This window comes from Emys orbicularis, chromosome 4, assembly GCF_028017835.1.
Source record: "Emys orbicularis isolate rEmyOrb1 chromosome 4, rEmyOrb1.hap1, whole genome shotgun sequence".
NCBI classification, from domain to species: Eukaryota; Metazoa; Chordata; order Testudines; family Emydidae; genus Emys; species Emys orbicularis.
Window position 1 is genome coordinate 37,454,090 of NC_088686.1, and position 21,198 is coordinate 37,475,287.

At 41.7% G+C, this 21,198-nt stretch overlaps 1 protein-coding gene across 1 annotated transcript; it reads right to left on the minus strand.

Annotated features, from left to right (window-relative positions):
• Positions 1–2,447: 2,447 nt before the first annotated feature.
• On the minus strand, positions 2,448–4,313 carry LOC135877727 (tigger transposable element-derived protein 1-like). The gene is made up of 3 exons (XM_065403282.1): positions 4,105–4,313; positions 3,098–3,849; positions 2,448–2,812 (listed from the first exon to the last, which is right to left on the minus strand). The coding sequence occupies exons 1-3, from the start codon at positions 4,311–4,313 to the stop codon at positions 2,448–2,450; spliced, it is 1,326 nt and encodes a 441-aa protein (XP_065259354.1).
• Positions 4,314–21,198: the final 16,885 nt, after the last annotated feature.

The following is a 21,198-nucleotide window of genomic DNA, read 5'->3' on the forward strand; positions in this document are numbered from 1 at the left end:
ATTGTCATATATTGAAGTATCATTAGAGGAGGTTTTGGAATTAATTGATAAACTTAACAGTAACAAGTCCCCGGGACTAGATGGCATTTACCCAAGAGTTCTGAAAGAACTCAAATGTGAAATTGCAGAACTATTAACTATGGTTTGTAACCTGTCCTTTAAATCAGCTTCTGTACCCAGTGACTGGAAGATAGCTAATGTAACTGCAATATTTAAAAAGGGGTCTAGAGGTGATCCCGGCAATTACAGACCAATAAGTCTAACGTCAGTACCGGGAAATTAGTTGAAATAATAGTAAAGAATAAAATTGTCAGACACATAGAAGATAAATTGTTGGGCAAAAGTCAACATGATTTCTGTAAAGGGAAATCATGTCTTACTAATCTATTAGATTTCTTTGAAGGGGTCAAACATGTGGACAAGGAGGGATCCAGTGGACATAGTGTACTTAGATTTCCAGAAAGCCTTTGACAAGGTCCCTCACCAAAGGCTGTTACGTAAATTAAGTTGTCATGGGATAAGAGGGAAGTTCCTTTCATGGATTGAGATCTGGTTAAAAGACAGGGAACAAAGGGTAGGAATAAATGGTAAATTTTCAAAATGGAGAGGGGTAACTAGTGGTGTTCCCCAAAGGTCAGTCCTAGGACCAATCCTATTCAACTTACTCATAAATGATCTGGAGAAAGGGGTAAACAGTGAGGTGGCAAAGTTTGCAGACGATACTAAACTGCTCAAGATTGTTAAGACCAAAGCAGACTGTGAAGAACTTCAAAAAGATCTCAGAAAACTAAGTGATTGGGCAACAAAATGGCAAATGAAATTTAATGTGGATAAATGTAAAGTAAGGCACATTGGAAAAAATAACCCCAACTATACATACAACATGATGGGGGCTAATTTAGCTACAACTAATCAGGAAGGAGATCTTGGAGTAATCGTGGATAGTTCTCTGAAGACATCCATGCAGTGTGCAGCGGCAATCAAAAAAGCAAACAGGATGTTAGGAATCATGAAAAAAGGGATAGAGAATAAGACAGAATATCTTATTGCCCTTATATAAATCCATGGTATGCCCACATCTTGAATACTGCATACAGATGTGGTCTCTTCATCTCAAAAGAGATATACTGGCATTAGAACAGGTTCAGGTTCAAAGAAGGGCAACTAAAATGATTAGTGGTTTGGAACGGGTCCCATATGACAAGAGATTAAAGATGCTAGGACTTTTCAGCTTGGAAAAGAGGAGACTAAGGGGGGGTATGATAGAGGTATATAAAATCATGAGTGATGTGGAGAAAGTGAATAAGGAAAAGTTATTTACTTGTTCCCATAATATAAGAACTAGGAGCCACCAAATTAATGGGCAGCAGGTTTAAAACAAATAAAAGGAAGTTCTTCCTCACACAGCACACAGTCAACCTGTGGAACTCCTTGCATGAGGAGGTTGTGAAGGCTAGGACTATAACAGGGTTTAAAAGAGAACTAGATAAATTCATGGAGGTTAAGTCCATTAATGGCTATTAGCCAGGATGGGTAAGGAATGGTGTCCCTAGCCTCTGTTTGTCAGAGGGTGGAGATGGATGGCAGGTTCACTCCCTCTGGGGCACCTGGCATTGGCCACTGTCGGCAGACAGGATACTGGGCTGGATGGACCTTTGGTCTGACCCAGTATGGCCATTCTTATGTTCTTTTTAGAGTAAGCCTTAGTGATTGGCAAACCAGTTGTCAATGTAGTGTGCTAGTATGCCACGAAATAAGTCACTATATAGCTAAGCCCTTAATGTTGCAGATTGTGCCTCAGTGTGGTTGTGAATGCTTCCTTAAGTAACAAAGGATGATGAGTCAGTTGCTATGTTAATACTTAGTCATGCCATGGGTGCAGGGGACTGGACTAGATGATCGAGGTCCCTTCCGGTCCTACGATTCTATGATAGCTACTTTTTTACAGAGAGGCAGAAACAGAAAAATAATTGCAGAGACACTTCAAATCAGGTAAAGTGCACAGCCTTCCCTTCTGACTTGACTCATTTTTCACTGAGGTACAATTAAAAAAAGCTTGCCTTATTTCAGATAATTTTATTTTCTACAGCTTGGACTGAGCGCCAAAATTAGGATCTTGGATTCAAATTCTTCCACAATATCTGTGTTTCGGGATACAGGTCTGTCGCATCTTATGCTGGGTTATGTTCCGCAGTGAGCGCGTAAAGCGAAAATCGCGCATAGTCAAAACGACCCTTGAAAATCTCTTAAATCACCCAAAAAGTATACAACCCTGTACAGTACTATGTATTGTATACAGCAATGTACAGTACAGAATATAATAAAGACTACATATAATTACAGTATTTTTAATAACATAAGAGACAGAAGAATGAAAGAAAAAAATGGAAACAGTACAGTACAGTACTGTAAACCTGAACAGTCACCAGTCATCCTGGATATTCTTGCTAGTCTTGTACTGTACACACTCCAACAATTATGAAGTCTTCCTCTTCCCCTGACAACACTATCATTGAGTCGTCAGGGCTTGATGTCGATCCAGGAGACGATGGGCCAGGCTTGGGTGACGGAGAGCGAGTCGTAGGCGAAATGGTTGGCTCTGGTTCAGCTCGAGAAGTTGATTGTGTAGGCTCTGCTGCTGCTGGCTGTTTTTTCTTTAAAAACATGGTGACTGGCAACTGTCGCTGTTGTCTCTTGAGCTCCTCAAACATTTCTTGGTACGGTCTCAAATCATCCGTAATACTACGTGTGATTTTAAGGCTTCGTTCCATAAAAGGAGCATATTCAGACATTAAATCATTCAAGTGTTTCGCTGCTTGGAACACTTCAGAAAATTTATGAAGATTCCAAGTTGCGGGCTCTTCCTGTTCGTCATCATCTTAGTCTTCTGTAGACAATTTTATCAGTTCCTCTAACTCTTCGTTAGTCAATGTTTCTCTATGGCCCTCAATTAATTCCTCATTTTCTTCCTTGAGGATGTTGATGAAGCCATCACCACCCACTTGCCTGGCCACCTGAACAATGAGTTTCACTTCTTTGTCAATGGTCGGGAAACCCTTAAAATCATTCACACAGTCTTCCCATAGGTTTCGCCAACATGCATTGACTGTTTCAGGCTTGATTGCATCCATTGCCTGTTTAAGATAAGTGATGCAATCTGCAATGTTGAAGGACTTCCAACACTCCATCACATTAACATTGGGATCAGCATCCATAGCGGTAAGGATCCATGAGAACGTAAGCCTCGTGTACGTGGCCTTGAAACAGCTAATGACGCCTTGGTCGAGAGGTTGGAGGATGGAGGTGGCATTGGGGGGGAGAAAGACGACTTCAACATCGTTATGCGCAAACCGGAGTGCCGCAGGGTGGCCAGGAGCATTGTCTACAATCAGCAACACTTTAAAGTCAAGTCCTTTCTCTTCAAGGTACTGCTTGACCTCCAGAATGAAACACTTGTGGAACCAATCCAGAAATAATGCTGCCGTCACCCAAGTCTTTTTATTTGATTGCCAAAACACAGGCAGGAGATTTTTGTTCTTGCCTTTTAGGGCACGGGGATTTGCAGCCCTGTAGAGCAAGCCCGGCTTTATTAAATGCCCAGCCACATTGCCACAAAGCAACACAGTCACATGGTCTTTAGCTGCTTTGAAGCAAGGGGCTTGTCTTTCTGATTTCGAAATGTAAGTGCGGGTGGGCATTTTTTTCCAGAAGAGCCCAGTCTCGTCAGCATTAAAAACTTGTTCTGGAAGATAGCCCATTTCCTCTATGATTTTCTTTAATTGTTCGGGGTAGGCTTTTGCTGCCTCCTCATTGGCAGATGCAGCTTCACCAGTAGTCTGCACGTTTCTGAGGTTGAAGCGGTTCCTAAAACTGTTAAGCCAACCTTGGCTGGCTTTGAATTCCTTCTTATCAGAAGGCTGTCCCTCTTCAGCGGGAGGTTTGAACAGCGCATAGATGCTAAGAGCCTTTTCTCGTAACATGTTGACATTGATAGGCACACATATACGGTTCATGTCTTCCAGCCATAAGTTTAATGCCTCTTCAGTCTTCACTAAAGTCTTATCACGCACTTGGCTCGTCACCTTAGCAGTTACTGGAGCACTTGATGCCACGGCTTGACGAATTTCTCTCTCTCGAATCTTGATGGCACGGATGCTAGATTCGTTGCGGCCGTGTTTACGCGCCACGTTGGCGATGGACATACCATTTCTCAATAAGTCCAACACAGCCAGTTTTTCCTCCAGCGTTGGAACACATCGCTGTTTCTTCGGTTGTGCACCAGATGAAGTAGGTGGCTTGCGTTTAGGGGCCATGTTATACAAAATATACATACTGTATCTTTAAACAGTACAGGCACAGTAGAATCTCACTCAGTGTGGTGAGATGCGCACAGTATGAGAGGCACAGGGGGACTGAGTACTGTAGTGGGAACAGCAGTACTGTAGTGGGAACAGCAGATTCGCTTCTCCCATCTCACACTCACTCCGGGGCATACGCACTATTTAAACTGTTTTTCGTTGTTTTTTTTTGCCAACCCCCCAGGGTTATTATAGGGGAGAACCTTATCACAGGCCTAAAGACATGCTGTTGCTGTCAAGTCCATCCCCCCCCCCAAAATATTTTAGTGGGAACAGCAGATTCGCGTCTCACACTGGTGGAATCGCCAGCTTTTTTTTCCCCCCCGACCACGTAAAGATGAAATTGCGCATGTTAAATGCGTGTAAGATGCAACAGACCTGTATGTAATTTTGTTGTAGGCCCATGCCTCTGTTTCAAAGACTGTCATTTTATTGTCCCAGACGCGCGCACACACACACACACACACACACACACACACAGAGCAAAACAACATTTATAGTTGGTCTTCATCTTAGAACACTCACTTTGACATGAACAAGTGATTGTGCCCTTAAAAGCAGTGTGCTCCAGTTATGTGTACAGAAATAACCACTTGCACATACTGTTGAGGTGCTGGTCTACTGCTTTGCCACAGCCAATGTGGTTTCTGCAAGTACAAATGAGAGGTATGCTCACTATTGCAGGGGCAATGAATTGCAAATTCAAGAGTGGGCCTTCAAAAACAGAACACGGCTGAACATTTTGCTCTAAATGTACACTGAAAAAATAATGTTTCCGCTTTTTTTTTCTTTTAACAACTGCCACAAATAGCTTCTGCTAAGAGTTCTAAACACACAGCCTATCAATTCCAATTTCCTTTAGCTCTGTTTAAAAAAAAAAAAAAAAAAAAAAAACATTGTTGGTAGCTCATATTAAAGATACATTTATGGGAACTTATTGATCTATTAAATTAAGGTGCTTGCTTTTCAAGCTTCTGGAGTAAGAAGTCCTAATGAAAGAAATACTCTATAGTGGATTTAGTTCATTCAGCCCCCAAGGGATAAGAAGTCCCCATTCACCATACCCTACCAGGCAAATAAATTGATACAAGAGAGGTACACAGGGCCAATTATATCTCATGGAAACTGATTGCTTTTCTTATGCCGTAGGTGTGACTGTTCCCCTTGGGTTAGATTTGAGGCTTACTGACATGATACAAAGGAAAAGGCTTGTATTCTTCTTGCTTGTAACTCTATACATTTTGTGGATCGCCTTTACCCACCAGTTGTTTTATTGCAGTCCCTTAGCTCAACACATTTATTCTTCAGTAAAATAAAATACATTAAAGAATTAAGCACCAAATTCCTTTCTTTATTTCACATTTTCTGACCATAACCATAATAATGAATATTTCCACACAAACAGAACTGTCTCAAAGGAATAATTCAAACCTCACAACCTCTCTGTCAGGGTCACTATCCCAAATTTCACAGATTTAGAAACTCGGGCAAATAGTAATTGTGTCTTGCAGAAAGCCTATATCAGTGCTGTGACTCAGCCACACATCTCCCACATCCTAGTCCTATTCCTTAGCCATAAAAACACTCTTGCTGCCACTAGGCATCATAATCCAATACAGTTAATACAGAGGAAGTTGTATTGGGACTGAGCTCTCACAAGCCATTGGGACAAGGGACCCCAGTTAGCAGATGATTGGTAGCACAGGTTCACTGCCTCCTATTTTATATTCCAGCTATGTAGATAGAAAAAGGACAGCAGTTTTTGAGCAGTTGAAAGGCACAAGCGGCTGGAAGTAAGAATTTTCTTGCACAAAACTTGTTCTAGAAGACTAAATAGTGCAAAAGAAAATTCTATCATCATCATCACATTAAAATTGTTTGTCTTCATAGTGCTCAGAGGGCATTTTTTTTTAAAAAGCTAACAAACCAATAGTTACAAATAAATCAGAGCCCCTCCTTCCTCCGGCATGCAACTAACACAGAAACCACATACCACAAATAAACCCTTGAGCTATCCCCAAAAGGCGCGATCTGTCATCTCTGGCAGACAAAGTGGGATTGATTTCCAGAATCACAAGGTACTAAGAGAAAACATTTTGTCTTAGTGGAGCTGTAGCCTATTTCCCTAGCTCACTGATTGAGGGCATATTTAAGTGACCCTCAGTGTTCTCATCATAAGGCTGCTGGGCTTATTCTATAGGCTTGTTTACACAGCAATTTAGTGTGCACTGTGCAGCAAGCCAGGGTCTAAATCTACAGTGCTCTATCCTGCTGTATACTAAATGGCTATATTGGTCCTGCTACCAAAGTTCTGTAGTGAACTTTGACCTACTGCTGTTTGACAGAGCCCTATGGAACTTGTAGTGTATGGTGACATGGTGTGTAGCAGACTAGAGTGCTGTTGTGCATTAAAACTCCATGTGATGTGTGTGAGTGCCTACCTTTGAATCCTGATGCCACTGGTGCCCTGTACTGGAATGTGAGTTGTATAGCATGGGCCATACATGGAAGAGGAAAAGGTTAATAAATTCACAGTGGAGCATGATACAGAGATTTAGACTGAAAGTCAATTTTTTTCACTTATAGTTTATCTTCTAATTGGGGCAGCAGAACCATCACACCTCCTGCCTCCTGTTTTCTGCAGATTACTTTCTGTATCAATAGTAACATGCATCAGTTTTAAATCCAGTGCTGCTTATCAGGTCCTAGTGCTTTTCCACCTCACTAGATTGTGGCTGCCTGCCACATAGCCAATGACTGGTGGCTGTGACTTTGGAAGAGTGAGCAAACAAAGGGATCCATAAGAAACAAGACCAGCATTGATCAAACTGGACAAAAACAAGCGTATGAAATTGCAAAAAAAACCAACAACAAATATCGTCCCCCTTTCTGGGTGTCCCACTAAGACTTTACACTGTCAGACTAGACACTCTGTTTTCCTGACAGATTGTCCCAGAATCTGTTGCAGAGTATATTTGCTTATGAAAATATTTTTACGGCGAGCAAGGGCCACCACAGAATAATGCATATGCACACACACAGGTGCACACAGTACTGTACTGCTTGTATGGGTGTAACGTTTAGAACTATCTTTGTCTGAATTGTTTCTCCTTCCCCTTCTGCAACCTCCAGGAAAAAAACAAAATATTTTTTTGAATTGCTTTGGGTCATGGAAATGTAATTTTAGCAAATTAAGACATTATCCTGGCTAGTTTATGACCAGTTCACTATGTCTTAATGCTCCCTCCTCCTTACTTTGCAACATGAGACCTCAATAGACAATCCCATGATCTTTCCAAGACCATTCTGTGGATTTTCGTGATTCAAGGCAACAGCAGGTGATATTCATTTTGCAAAGAGAATTTCAATGCTGGTGAAATATGTCAGGTCAACAGCTCTAGAAAATAAATATTCCGTTGTCTATCCAAATAAAAGATTCAACAATTCAATGGCAATTCAAGCTTCCCCCATACTGCCTCACCAGTGTACCTCAAAGTGGACCTGGAGCAGTCACTTCTATGGTGAAAGAGTTTAATCTCTTAAAGAGGCACTCACCTCTTTAGTGCCTTCAAGTGGCTGGGTGCTGTACCATAGTGCTTTTCTCCTCCCTGGTGCCCCTTGCAGGCTGCCAGCCAACTTGGGGGTGGGGGAGTTCTTAAATGGCTTGGCCAAGTCACAGAGTCCAAATGAACCCCTGCCAGGGTACTGAAAAGAGTCCAGCAAATAAGACTGCCTTTGCCTTTGCAAGGTCTTCAGTCTGGCTCTGAGTCCTTTTAACACAGCCCTTTGCTTAGGCTCCCAAATAAGTCCTGCCCCCTCTTGGGGGTTATGCCATTTTACCTGTGACTGTTGGGAAACCCAGGACCACCCACTACTCTGGTACCTTATATACAGCAGCCACATACCATTCACTTCAATGCTTTGCGGCTAGCTCCCTGGGCCTCTTTCAATCAATTCTCTCTTTGCTATCTCAACGTAAATTCAGCCAGTCATAAACTCTGGCTATTTGTTGGGCTCCTTTGGCCAAAGAGCAGCACCAACCTTCACTCCTCTCTCCCCAGCCAGGAACTGATCTGCTAAGGCCCTGCAGCTCTTTTTATCTGGGCCTGCTGGGCTATGATTGGCTGTCACTAGCCCTTCTAGCCCTTGGAGGACCAGGCCTCTCTAGTTTCTAAGATGACTGCCCCAATGAGGCCTCTCTAGGCAGGCCTGGAGGACCCACCTTTGCTGCTCTTTTCCTCCCATTTTGCTGCATCCTGGGGTGGGGTGTAGCACAGCAGCAGGGCCTCCAGCAGGGCACAAAAGCCTGGTACACCCATCATAAGTCACCATGATCTTTTCAATCTCAGACTTTCAGCTAAGACTCACAAAGGGGTTCTAGACAGTATCAGCAGTAATGACAGTTTCTTGATGTGGGCAGTTTTCCACAGGGAATTGGACTGAGATTCAACAAGAAACTTCATATTAGCCATTGCAGAGCCATCAGAAAGCAAGATTTTTGGGTGGAGTATGAATAGTATGACATTCAGGATTGCTTTATTTCCTGCCCCATGTCACTTGACCAGTTATAAAGTGTACTAACCCTGTCATATAATCCACTGACTCATGTGGCTGCTGTTACAGGTAGAGCTAACCTAACCTAATTTTGCAATAATGATCTAGAAGGGATTGGTTTTACAGCTCAAGACCATGACCCTAAACTATCTACTCCCTGCACAAAAGAGGAAACATTATCAAGTAACCCTTCTGCCAGATGTTAACAGCAGCAAAAAAAAGGGACAGATACAATTATCTAGGAGTTCCTTCTTGGAATTTAACCAATAACACTGGCTCAAGCTCCCACCAAGAATCCTGACAAAGATAATAACATTTTATTACCATCAAACACAAAACTTAACTGATTTTTGACCTAGATGCCCCAACCAGTCACATAACTGAAATCCACGAGGCCTGGATTATTTATTCATTTCCCCTTGTTTACCCACAGATGCTAGCAGAGATCTCCCTCCCTTATGGAACCCCTGTCCATCTGGTTCTCAAGCAGATTGGACTACTCTTTTATTTCTTCACCAACAGGTGTTAATAGCAAGCTCCTTATTCTCTAGGGGCTTCAGGCAACAGGGCTTACAGAAACTACCTCTCATCCTCCAAACTAGAGCTGGTCAAAAAGTTTTTGAAGAAACAGTTTTCTATCAGAAAATGCCATTTTGTCAAAATTAAAATATTTTGTGGCAGAGTGTTGATTTCAACAAAATTTATGACAGAAGAGTTTCAAAACAATTAAAAACTGAAATCACATATTGCATTTCAACTTCATCTTTTTTCATTTGATCTTTTATATTACATTATGTTATATAATATTGAATTTAAAATTGTATATTTATTTTATGTTATATTATGTTTTAAAGCTATTGAAATGAAACCTTCTGACATTATCAAAACAAAACATTTCAATACAGTCACTTCAACGTTTCCAAATCCAACTTTTTCAGAATTTCCATTTCATGAACATTTAAAAATGTTGACTTTTCATCTGAATTCAGGCTGAAAACAAGTTTTGAAATGTCAGAATTTCCTGTGTTATGGATATTTCATTTTTCAACCAGCTCTGTGCAAAACTATTGCTAATATCCAATATATCAGTTTGGGACTGATCCAGAATTTTCTTTCTGTGTTTTTAATGGGCACCTCATGTTGTTCCTGCAAAATCTGGACCCCAGGGACATTCTTTCAGAAAAATTCTGGGATGTGGGGGGTAAAGTTGTACCAGCAATCCTGCTTCTCCTCCCTGTTGAGGATGTGGCTGCTCGTGAATTATTCACAGGCCAGTCATATCCCATAGGGGTTGGGGAGGTGGCAGGCTGGGGACGGGGTTGTCTCACCATGGCTGGCCCAGGGTAAGGATCAAGGCCTGACTCACCCCACGTTCAGCTCCAGCCCAGACCATCGTTGGTGCTCCTATCTGGTAGGGAGTGGGGGATGACACTGACAAAACAACAAATAGGAGCCTCAGCCCTGTCCACTTCTCAGAAGCTCCCACAGTCCCAGGGGAGACAGTTCAGTGCTAGCTGACAATGAGCTATGAAAAGTCTGGGGGGTGGAGCAAACCGAGGTGCGGGGGGAGCAATTGCCCCTCCACCCGTGAAATAACAAATGACGTCACTGTCTGGAACCTTTATTATGTGAAGCTCTTGGTCAACCAGCTCTGGTCTGCAGAGTTCAAAACATGTTTTGTATTTTAACTATGCTCCTATGACAAAATTCTGCTTGCTTCCAAAACAGGAGCATAGCTTCCATTAAAATAATTTAAAAGCATGTTGATGCATCTTAGGATAGAATTTGGCTCTTAAATTTCTACACTGGAAAATATTTACTGGTATGTCTGTTAGGCAATAGTTAAATAGAAGAGCCTAGAGTTCTGCCAGTCAGGTTCATAATGGAGACCAGATTTTCACCATAAGTCTGTCTTGTCCTGATGCAGAGATGTCTGGTTTTGCAACCCCAAGGGAAGCATCTAGTTCATACAACCATGGACTCTGCTCTTACTTCTGTCTTCCTTGATAGATGACTAGAATTTGCTTGTGGTTTGAGTTCACTGGGAACAATAGTCTCCAGTTGGTCAGTTCTTTACTCAGGCCCTTTGTGTCACGGCTGGGTTGTGAGTGGCCAGACCTAGTAGTAAGAGCCAGAGTCCACAGTCACAAGACAGTGGTAAGGAGTCATCTGGGTCAGGATACTAGGAGGTCAGAAGCAGGAGACAAGTTGGAGATCAGAACCATAAGTCAGGACCCAGAGTCAATCCAAGTGAAGATACCAGGAGGTCAGAGCCCAGATACAAACTGGAGGTCAGAACCACAAATCAGATGCCATGTATCACGTCAGGTCAGGATGCCAGGAAATCAAGCCAGGGGAGCAGGAACACTTATTGAGCATCTGGGGCATGGACATGATACCGCCCATATCTAAAGGCTCCCCCCCCCAGCCTAAGGGGGGAAGCTACCTAAACCAGAGCCCATATGAGAAGAGGGGGAAAACTAATGGAAAAACAGGGATGGGGGTGAGATCATAATGCCAAAATCAGGGAGTCAGAGAGGGACAGTGAGCAGAGAATCCTGGACAGTCCCAGTGCTCTTAGAAGGTGTCCAGAGAGCAAGTGGACGTGGCCCAGAGGAACTCTGCCGGGATATGTGACCTAAGGGAAGAGCAGAAATAGTCTCTACAATTTCAGAGCACCTCCCGGAGTAGGAGCAGGAAGCACAAGGCACACAGTCCAGAATAGGGTGGAGCCCAGTTGTTCAGACAACTTCCTGCTCCTGCTCTTGCTGCTGGCATAAGTAGGGCTAGCAGGCCAATCAGCTGCTCTGGGACTCCGACAATAGGACTACAGGGGTAAAGCCTCAAACTGGTGCTTGGCTTCATGAGTCCTAGATAGGCAAGCATCAGCAAGCTGCCAGACGGAGGGTTGGAGCATGGCTGCTCCTATAAACCCTGGAGACCCATGGGTCATGACACTTTGTGAGAAGATAGTCTGTATCCGCTCCTATGTGACAGGTAATGCTGCCAATAAAGGAGGAAGAGCAGCCCCGGCTATATTTTATGACAGTTTTTGGCCTCATGTTGTGCATCCCTGCCTTACTGGATGTGTTATAGCACTTCTGGGTAAACAAAGACAAGTGAAAGAAATTAAATGAAAGGATTGGTAGGCATAAGAGAGCATTACTTCCTAAGGTGGAAGTAATTCACTTTTCCTTCTCTTTGCTAAAAGTTGCTGCACTGTACTCTGGCTCTGTTCAGCGGAGTCTTTAAATGATTTTATAAGTGTGTCATATAGAGCTATAATTATCGTTTGTGATTAATCCTACCCACGCTAGAAAACTGTGTAAGCTTCTTTACCAAAGGGTATGTTTTAAGTTTCTGTACCATATGTATAATGTATAATGTAATTTGACAAGTGTTATGGTTGGGGGCGGAAAGGGGGGATTGGAAAAGAGAAATGTAAGCTAGAAGTGTTCTCCTTCTGCTAGGTTGGAGGGACTGCATGGGAGGAATAAGCCATGCTTCTGTTTTTTTATATGATCCTGAGAGGTACCGAGAACCTGCAGATCCAGTTCCCAGCCCTGACTAAGACTGATTTGTGTTGCCTTTGCAGTGCAACCTCCTGATTCCAAAGTGCTCCTCAAACCATCTTCACCACTGGCAAGAAGAGAATGAGCTCTGCTGTTTGAGAAAGAATCATCTCCATATTGCTGTCTGAAGCTTTATGGAGGACATTTAACCTCTGGCTTTTAAGTATGAAACTTTTTGAACCTTCTAAAAGCTTCATCTTCTCCAATAATTTTGGGGAATACTGCTTCTGTTTCCCACTGCTGTGAATTCAGAATCTCCAATACTCAAATGAAGCTGCATGCATCTAAATAAACTCTTGAAGAGCTACTCTATGTCCTACTTTTGATTAGTGAAAACCATTTCCACTATGGGGGACAATTTAACAACAAAGCCAGTTGTGGCTACAAAAATAGCAGGCAGGAAGTTCTCACATATTCTAAGTAATCATTTATTTAAATTATCGTGAGGGTAATTTGTCACATCCAAAAACATAGCATACCAATGATTAAAGATACACTATGATTCATTATCCTGTATTACAGTGAACTCCAGCTTATCTCCTCTAAAAGTCATTATCAATGTATCATTTTGCATTACTATAATTGTTAATAGATATCGCTTCATAGAGTAATTTTGAAAACAGAATTAAAATTAAAACAGTGACAAAACTATGCTGAAACAAGACAAGATTATAGAAATACAAATTCCTATCTTTATTTTTTTCCATTTAATACAAACAGCAAATAAGTCCTACATTATAACACCTTTAATAACTATTTCAACACCTTTCAGCCTATAAAAATTGAAGTAATCTATTATTTAAAAATTAAACACATGAATTAAACACATTTTAACTAACTGCTGTCTCAGTTCCACTGGGGTAATTCTAGGGAACTCAAATAAGTTACCCTTAATTCATACCAGTATAATAGATATCACAGCTCAGGTTCAGATTTTCAAAGCTGTCCAAATTAGATGTCTATTCTCCTAGATTCCTTTCAAAATTTCAGCCTTGATCATCTGCTACTGAGCGTTAACCGTGGTACCCAGGAAGAAGGCAGTTGATAGAATATACCTCCTATACTGCTGAGTATGTCAAGTACTGTAAATATGATGACTGTCATCTTGGCCAATACACCGGAGATTTAACTTGGTACTTCCAGAGCTGCTACAGCTTGAGTTAACAGCCAAGGCTCACTCACTGCGGCTGTATGGATCAGGAACAGAGGGGAACCTGTAACATACCCTCCTAACTGAGATTCATATGCAACAATAAAATGAACCTCTCGAGCTACTAAATACTACAGATGTGTCCAGGCAAGATGCATATGGAGTGAACATTTCAAGTATACCTTGGCAGGACACACCTACTTTACTAATGAAAACTCCATTTAAACCACCTGCTGTGTTCCTGACAGTGCCTTGCATTTCCAGGTAGAACATACCTAACATGCTAAGGAACATTACAATTGATCCATGAGTGTAATGTTATTTTAAACTGACAGGCTCACTAGTCACATGTATATTATTAGCTATAATTACAACTATTAATTAATAACATGCATGTTAGCATGACAGAAACATGATAGTTCATCAGATATGAACTAGGTGTGTGCAAGACCTTTCACAACTCTACAGTGGGTTAAAGTATCTCTTTTTTCCTCCCTTTAGCTTTTAGTTAAAGGCATTTGATTATAGATCAGATGGAATTATTTTTGTCTAGAGTCCTTATTAAAAAAAAGAAAGAAAATGCCTTTTTCAATAAAACAAATTGGGGGGGGGGAGTCATTTTTTGCAATTGTAGAGGTTTTTGTTGAACTCTCCCCCACAAAAAAAATATGAGGATGCTTTTGGGGGTTTGGTTGCTAAACTCTGAACAGTTTGGGGTTTTGGTTTTTAGATGAAAATGAAATTACATCATTTCCTGACCAGCTCCACCAGACTGAGTTCTTCAAAGAATTAAATATTTTCCTTAGCCACAGGACATGGGTAACATGAGAACGGCAGTGGAAACTTCCTCACATTACCATTGCCAATGTTCCTCAGCCCTGCTCTGAAACGGCTCCATTAAATTATTGACCTCTCCTTGAGAATGCCAAGGAGGTTCCAACTAGTGGTTTAGAACCACGCGTTGTGATTGGTTTGTGATGTGAACACCTGCCTATCTATTTTATCTATCTTAAGTACTTATATACATCCCCCCTCACTTACTGTAGTGTCTGAGCACCTCACAATCTTTAACATATTTATTCTCATAAGACCCCTGTGAGGTACAGAAATTATATTATCTCCATTTTGGGGAACTGAGGCACAGAGAGGCTAATGAATCACCCATGGTCACATGAGAAGTCAATGGCAGAGCAGGGAATTAAACCTGGGTCTCCTGAGTACCAGGCTAGTGACCTATATACTGGACCTGTCCCCTAGGAATTGGCCTGAGATCCATCATAGTATTTCACTTAGGACACTGAACTGCTGATAATGAGCATTTGTCATTGGGCATACATGTGTATGAAACCAAAGGTGGTGGCTGTGTTGTGTTTCCCATGTGAACTGGGTTCATTTATAAGCCTCATGAAACTTCAGCTGCTAAAATCTATTCAAGACACAGGCTGTAGGTAGTGACTGGGAGGCCTGCAGTAATCCAACCTTGAAAGAGCAGAGGAGCAGATAAAGAGCTGTGACCTATTGATCAGAGCTGCATTTCAATGGGCACAGTTTTTATATCACAGATTTCGTGAGAGAAATATGAAATTTTGAAGGAAGGTGACACTTTCACTGCAGAGATGTCATTTCAGTTAAAAAAAAATATTGATCTTATACAATAAAGGTTAGAAAAGAAGCCATTCAGCCACGTAAAGATGTAGAAACAAGGGCCATGTAAGAAAAGTGTTAGCTGGTTAAACAGAACACAATCATGGCTAACATACACCCCTTTTTCTTGTTCATATATTGGAGCTCCTGAACTGGACACCAGATGTAATGATTTTGCAGCCTAACAGATTATGATCCCCAGTTTAAATATGTTCTTACGGCCATACCCAAGCAACAAACAACTAGCCTCTGTAGTGGATGGTTATTATTTCTATGTCTGCACCCTCATTTTTAGAGCCCGTTCCTCAGCTTCTGTAAATCAAAGTAACTCTATTTTCTCCATTGGTGCTATCTTGATTTACATCAGTAAGGATTAGGCCCTAAGCGTGCTAGCTTCTGTATAGCTCCATAGAAAGCACAGTTCCTGCCCCAAATAGCTTAGAATCATGGGACTGGAAGGGACCTTGAGAGGTCATCTAGTCCAGTCCTCTTCCCCAAACAGCTTACAATCTATGAAGACAAAAATATAGGAAAGGTTGGGGGAAAGAGATACTATTACAATCAGAATGATGAGGGTGCTGGTTGGTGCATGTTTCATTATCTCCATGGCCTTTGCATTGTTTTGTTTTTTTATGTTTATTTGTATAGGTAGAAATAAATAAATATCAGTGTTGATTTGTTCCTTGTAGCTGTCACAACAGAAGTAGGTCTTATAATTGGATTTGAAAGAGAAGAGAGCAGTGGCCTGATGAGAGGTCTTTCCTACGTGAGAGGTGAGTTAGTGAAAGGACAGAAGTGATTGCAGCAAAGGTGGACAAATGGGGCACTGAAGCTGATATTAGTGAAGCAGAAAGAGCCGGAAGAGAAAAGGGAATCTCCGTGGGCGACCCACATACAGGTGTCTGTACAGGATGCTCCACCCAGATGGTAGAAGTAAACTCTCTGCAAGATAAAGAAAGCTTATTGTCACATGGCGGGAAGTATGACAGATGTGAAGCTGATATGCAATAATTTTCTGTACACTGTATATAACCTGGTCAGTGAGGAGAAGTTATTGTGCACTGGAAGTTCTTTCATGACTGTATTGATTGAACTTATATTGGGAGTGGCGGAATGCTTATTATACACCTATACTGCCCAAATTCAATGGGGTCTGAACAGAAAGGAGATATATGGCTTCCCAGGTAAGAACACCCAAGTGCACACTTGAAAGATAGTGGCATCTTTCCAGTCTCTAGGCCAAAGTGAAGGGAGGCTAGACACCTAAACGGCTATAAACAATTAAAAAGTGATTTGATTCTTGAAAAGGGGGGTGAGTTGCCAGACAGTGTTAATAAGCCCTGACAGTGAAACAAGCTGACAGAGAGAGGCTCTGTGGAAAAGTCTATAGGTAACTAGTCCTACAAGGTCCCCTTGTGGATTATGATTAAACACCTGGCAAGCCAGATATGTGTAATGTGTTTTACTGATTTTAGATCTGTTTTCTCTGAAATACTTTTATCTAAACAAATAATACTGTGCTTTAAGGAGGCTTTTTGGTAATTGTATATCCTCAGTCATTGCTCTCAGAGAAAACAGAACTGCTGGGAAAAAATAAGGGAATTAGTTAGGAAAGTGGACTGGACTGAAGAACTCAAGGATCTTAATGTGGAGAAGGCTTGTTATTACTTTAAATCAAAGTTGCAGAAACTATCTGAATCCTGCATCCCAAGCAAGGGGGAAAAAAACATAGGGAAGGGTTGCAAACCAAGCTAGATGAGCCAGCATCTCAAACAGAGGATTAAGAGAAAGCAGAAAGCCTACAAGGAATGGAAGATGGGATGAATCAGCAAAGAAAGCTACTTCTTGGAGGTCAGAAAGTGTAGGGATAAGGTGAGAACTGCCAAAAGCCAAGCAGAGTTGGACCTTACAAAGGAAATTAAAACCAATAGTAAACCATGTAAATAAAAGGAAAACAAGGAAAGAAGGAGTGGGACTGCTAAACACTGAGGATGGGGTCGAGATTAAAGATAATCTAGGCATGGCCTAACACTTAAACAAATACTTTGCCTCAGTTTTTAATAAGGCTAATGAAGAGTTTAGGGGTAGTGGCAGGGTAGTTATTGGGAATAAGGATGTGGAAGCATAAATTACCATATCTGAGGTGGAAGTCAAATTCAAACAGTTTAATGGGACTAAATCAGGGATGGGGGAGATAATCTCCATCCAAGAATATCAAAGGTACTGGCATATGAAATTGCGAGCCCAGTAGCCAGGGTTTTTAATGAATCTATAAACTCAGGGGTCATACCCTAGGACAGGAGAATTGCTAATAGAGTTCCTATTTTTAAGAAAGGGAAAAAAGTGACCCGGGAAACTACAGACTTGTAAATTTGACCTCAATTGCATGCAAGGTCTTAGAATAATTCTTGAAAGATAAAGTAATTAAGGACATAGAGGTAAATGGTAATTGGCATAAAATACATCATGATTTTAAAAAAACAGACCAACTTGATCTCCTTTTATGAGAAGATAACTCATTTTTTAGACAAAGGAAATGCAGCAGATCTAATCTAACTGGATTTCAGTAAGGCATTTGATACAGTTCCACATGAGAAAACATTAGTTAAATTGGAGAAGATGGGGATTAATATGAGAATTGAAAGGTGGATAAGGAGCTGGTTAAAGGGGAGACTACAATGGGTCATACTGAAAGATGATGTGTCAGATTGGAGAGAGGTTACTAGTGGAGTTCTTCAGGGATTGGTCTACGTACTAATCTTATTGAACATTTTTATTAATGACCTTGGCACAAAAAGTTGGAGTATGCTAATAACATTTGTGGATGGCACAAAGTTGGGACGTATTGCCAATACAAAGTACCAGAATATCATACAAGATCTGGACAACCTTGAAAAATGGAGTAAAAGAAATGGATGACATTTAATAGTGCTAAGTGCAAGGTCATGCATCTAGGGACTAACAGCAAGAATTTTTGCTATAAACTGGGGACTTTTCAGTTGGAAGTGACAGAGGAGGAGAAAGACCTGGGTGTATTCGTTGGTCACAGGATGACTATGTGATGCGGAATGCATCACCAATGTGATGCAGCTGTGAAAAAGGCTAATGCAGTCGGAGGATGCATCAGGCGAGGTACTTCCAGTAGAGACAGGGAAGTATTATAGAAGGCACTGGTGAGACCTCATCTGGAATACTGTGTACAATTCTGGTCTCCCATGGTTAAGAAAGATGAATTCAAACTGGAATAGGAGCAGAGAAGGGCTACCTAGGATGATCAGAGGAATGGAAAATCTACTTTATGAGAAGAGACTCAAAGAGCATGGCTTGTTTAGCTTAACCAAAAGAAGGTTGAGGAGAGATATGATTGCTCTCTATAAATATGTCAGAGGGATAAATACCAGGGAGGAAGATTAGTTAAAGTTAAGTGCCAATGTTTACACAGGAACAAATGGATATAAACTGGCCATCAACAAGTTTAGGCTTGAAATTAGACAAAGGTTTCTAACCATCAGAGGAGTGAAGTTCTGGAAAAGCCTTCCAAGGGGAACAGTGGGGGGGGCAAAAAACCTAACTGACTTCAAGCATGAACTTGCTAAGTTTATGAAGGGGATGGTATGATGAGACTGCTTACAATGGCATGTAGATGATTTGCGACTGTTAGCAGCAAATATCTCCAACGGCTAGTGATGTAACACTAGAAGGGGAGGGCTCTAAGTTACTACAGAGAATTCTTTCCCAGGTGTCTAGCTGGTGGGTTTGGCCACTTGTTCAAGGTCTAACTGATCACCATATTTGGAGTAGGGATGGAATTTTCCCTGGGTCAGATTGGCAGAGACCCTGGGGGCTTTTTCACCTTTCTCTGCAGGATGAGGCACAGGTCACTGAAGGTTTAAAGTAGTGTAAATGGTGGATTCTCTGTAACTTGAAGTCTTTAAATCATGATTGGTGGATTTCAGTAACTCAGTCAGAGGTTATGGGGCTATTATAGGAGTGGGAGGGTGAGGTTCTGTGGCCTGCAAAGTACAGGCGGTCAAACTAGATGATCATGATGGGCCCTTCTGACCTTAAAGTCTATGAATCTATGGACACAAGTCAGAGCTGTTCAAGTAAATCATGGTTGATACACAGAGAACTCAACCCAGGGCTCAGTGTGGGAATGGGAGAACCCCAACAGACAGGTGACAGCTTGAGGTCTAAGACCTATAGGGATGAACATGGACAGACCAGGAGGGGTCAAAGGTGTAGCTTGCCTGTCAGCTGTGATAGGAAAAACTCAAGAACAGGATACTAATGGTAGATCTTTTATCCTTCCCCTTTCTCAAGCCACCCTTGTCCTTTCCTCAGTTGGCCTTTGTGCCAGGGAGCTGGAAGTTACTGATTCCTTCACAACACAAGGGGTTTGCACGTCCCTGCATGAACCTTCCACAAAGCTAGCTTCCTGCCCCTAACACAACAGACTGAATCTCAAAATCCTGGCTATGGGGCATGGCTCAAGAACCCATAGTCTGCATTGCTGTCACTACTAAGGGTCAGCTTGGAGTCAGAATAGATGAGCCGTGACAAATCAGAAGCCCAGTGGGTCCACTGAAGTTGTAGAGTGGGGGCAGGGTGAGGGGCAGAGCAGGGGAACCTTGAACCTGTCTTGAGGCAAGGTATTGGGAAATGCAGTAGGGTCTGTCTACAGAAGTAAGCCATGGTTCACCTAGTTGCACAGACAGCCTCCAGCTTTTTCCTCCAGGCCTGAAAAAGTGTCTTAGCCAATCGGGGTCTCTGTGGATGGGACAGCCAGTGAAACCTAGTGAGCCCACAGGACATCTAAGTTGTTGTTCCCAACACTGTCAGAGTTGTCAAATGGTGGGGTAGACATGGTAGCTGCCTGGCAGCCAGCATGTGTGGGTTGTAGACTGGCAGATCCTCACACTGTGCCCATACCTCTTCTAAGGGGATATACAAGGTTGCACGGATGCAAACTGGATTTTCCTGCTAATGCAAAAAGTGATGAACAAAAATAACACCTTCTTGCTCAACATATCTGCTCCCTGTGTATCTTCTAGTCATACCTTACTTCACTGACACAACTAACTGTTCACTACAAATCCAATGAAGCAACCAAATAAGTGTATTGGATTCTATTATGGCACACACATTATCAACAAAATAATAATCTGCATGCCAGCCTCAAAATCTTTATTACTGGTAACAAATTGGAAACAACACAACTTGATTTTGACTAGCCAAGCTGAGTTTGCGTGGCTCACAGTTAGAAAAATCTTTTGATATGTACCAAAAAAAACCCAAAAAACCCAAAACAACCTTGAATAAACTTGATAGTGAAGTCAGGGAAAGAACAAACAGGGAACCTCCTCCTCAGGGTCATTTTCATAGAACACCTCTTCTGACTTTGCGTGCACTCAAGCTCTGTGAAAGAGTCTCATTGCCACCACTCCAAAAGATAGACAAAAATATTGTACATTTCATGGCCAAATTCAACATGGTATTCAGCGTATTTTTATGAAAAGTAATAGAAGTAATAGAAGTAAAAAAGTCTAACTAGCCATCCATTTTAATCATCATATACATATAATTTACATATGTGCTGTATATATACTTACATTCCCCTTCTTTGAATATGAAGGATGAAATTGCCTATCCCATTTTCTCTCTGAGATTTGCATTGGCTGTGGTGACACCTTTAGCAAAGGCAAAACTGATCAACCTGAAAGGTCCCCGCTGAACTCAGTAAAGGCTGAGCATGACCTCAGCAGCTGTTTCTGCTTTTAAGGTCACTGAGAACCTTATAAACTGTTTTCCTTTCCCTCCCTCCCTAGGATTAAATAGCAATATGGTCAAGAATAACTGACTTGCATGTAAGTCTCAAGAGTGAGTCCAAAGACAATAAATACACCCAATGCAGAGATAA

Coding starts and splice junctions, on each gene's coding strand:
- LOC135877727 (XM_065403282.1), bottom strand. CDS start 4,313: ATGGCCCCTAAACGCAAGCCACCTACTTCATCTGGTGCACAACCGAAG. Junction 3,850..4,104: donor ATTCGTCAAGCCGTGGCATC/AAGTGCTCCAGT, acceptor CCGCTTCAACCT/CAGAAACGTGCAGACTACTG. Junction 2,813..3,097: donor GCCTGAAACAGTCAATGCAT/GTTGGCGAAACC, acceptor TGTTCCAAGCAG/CGAAACACTTGAATGATTTA.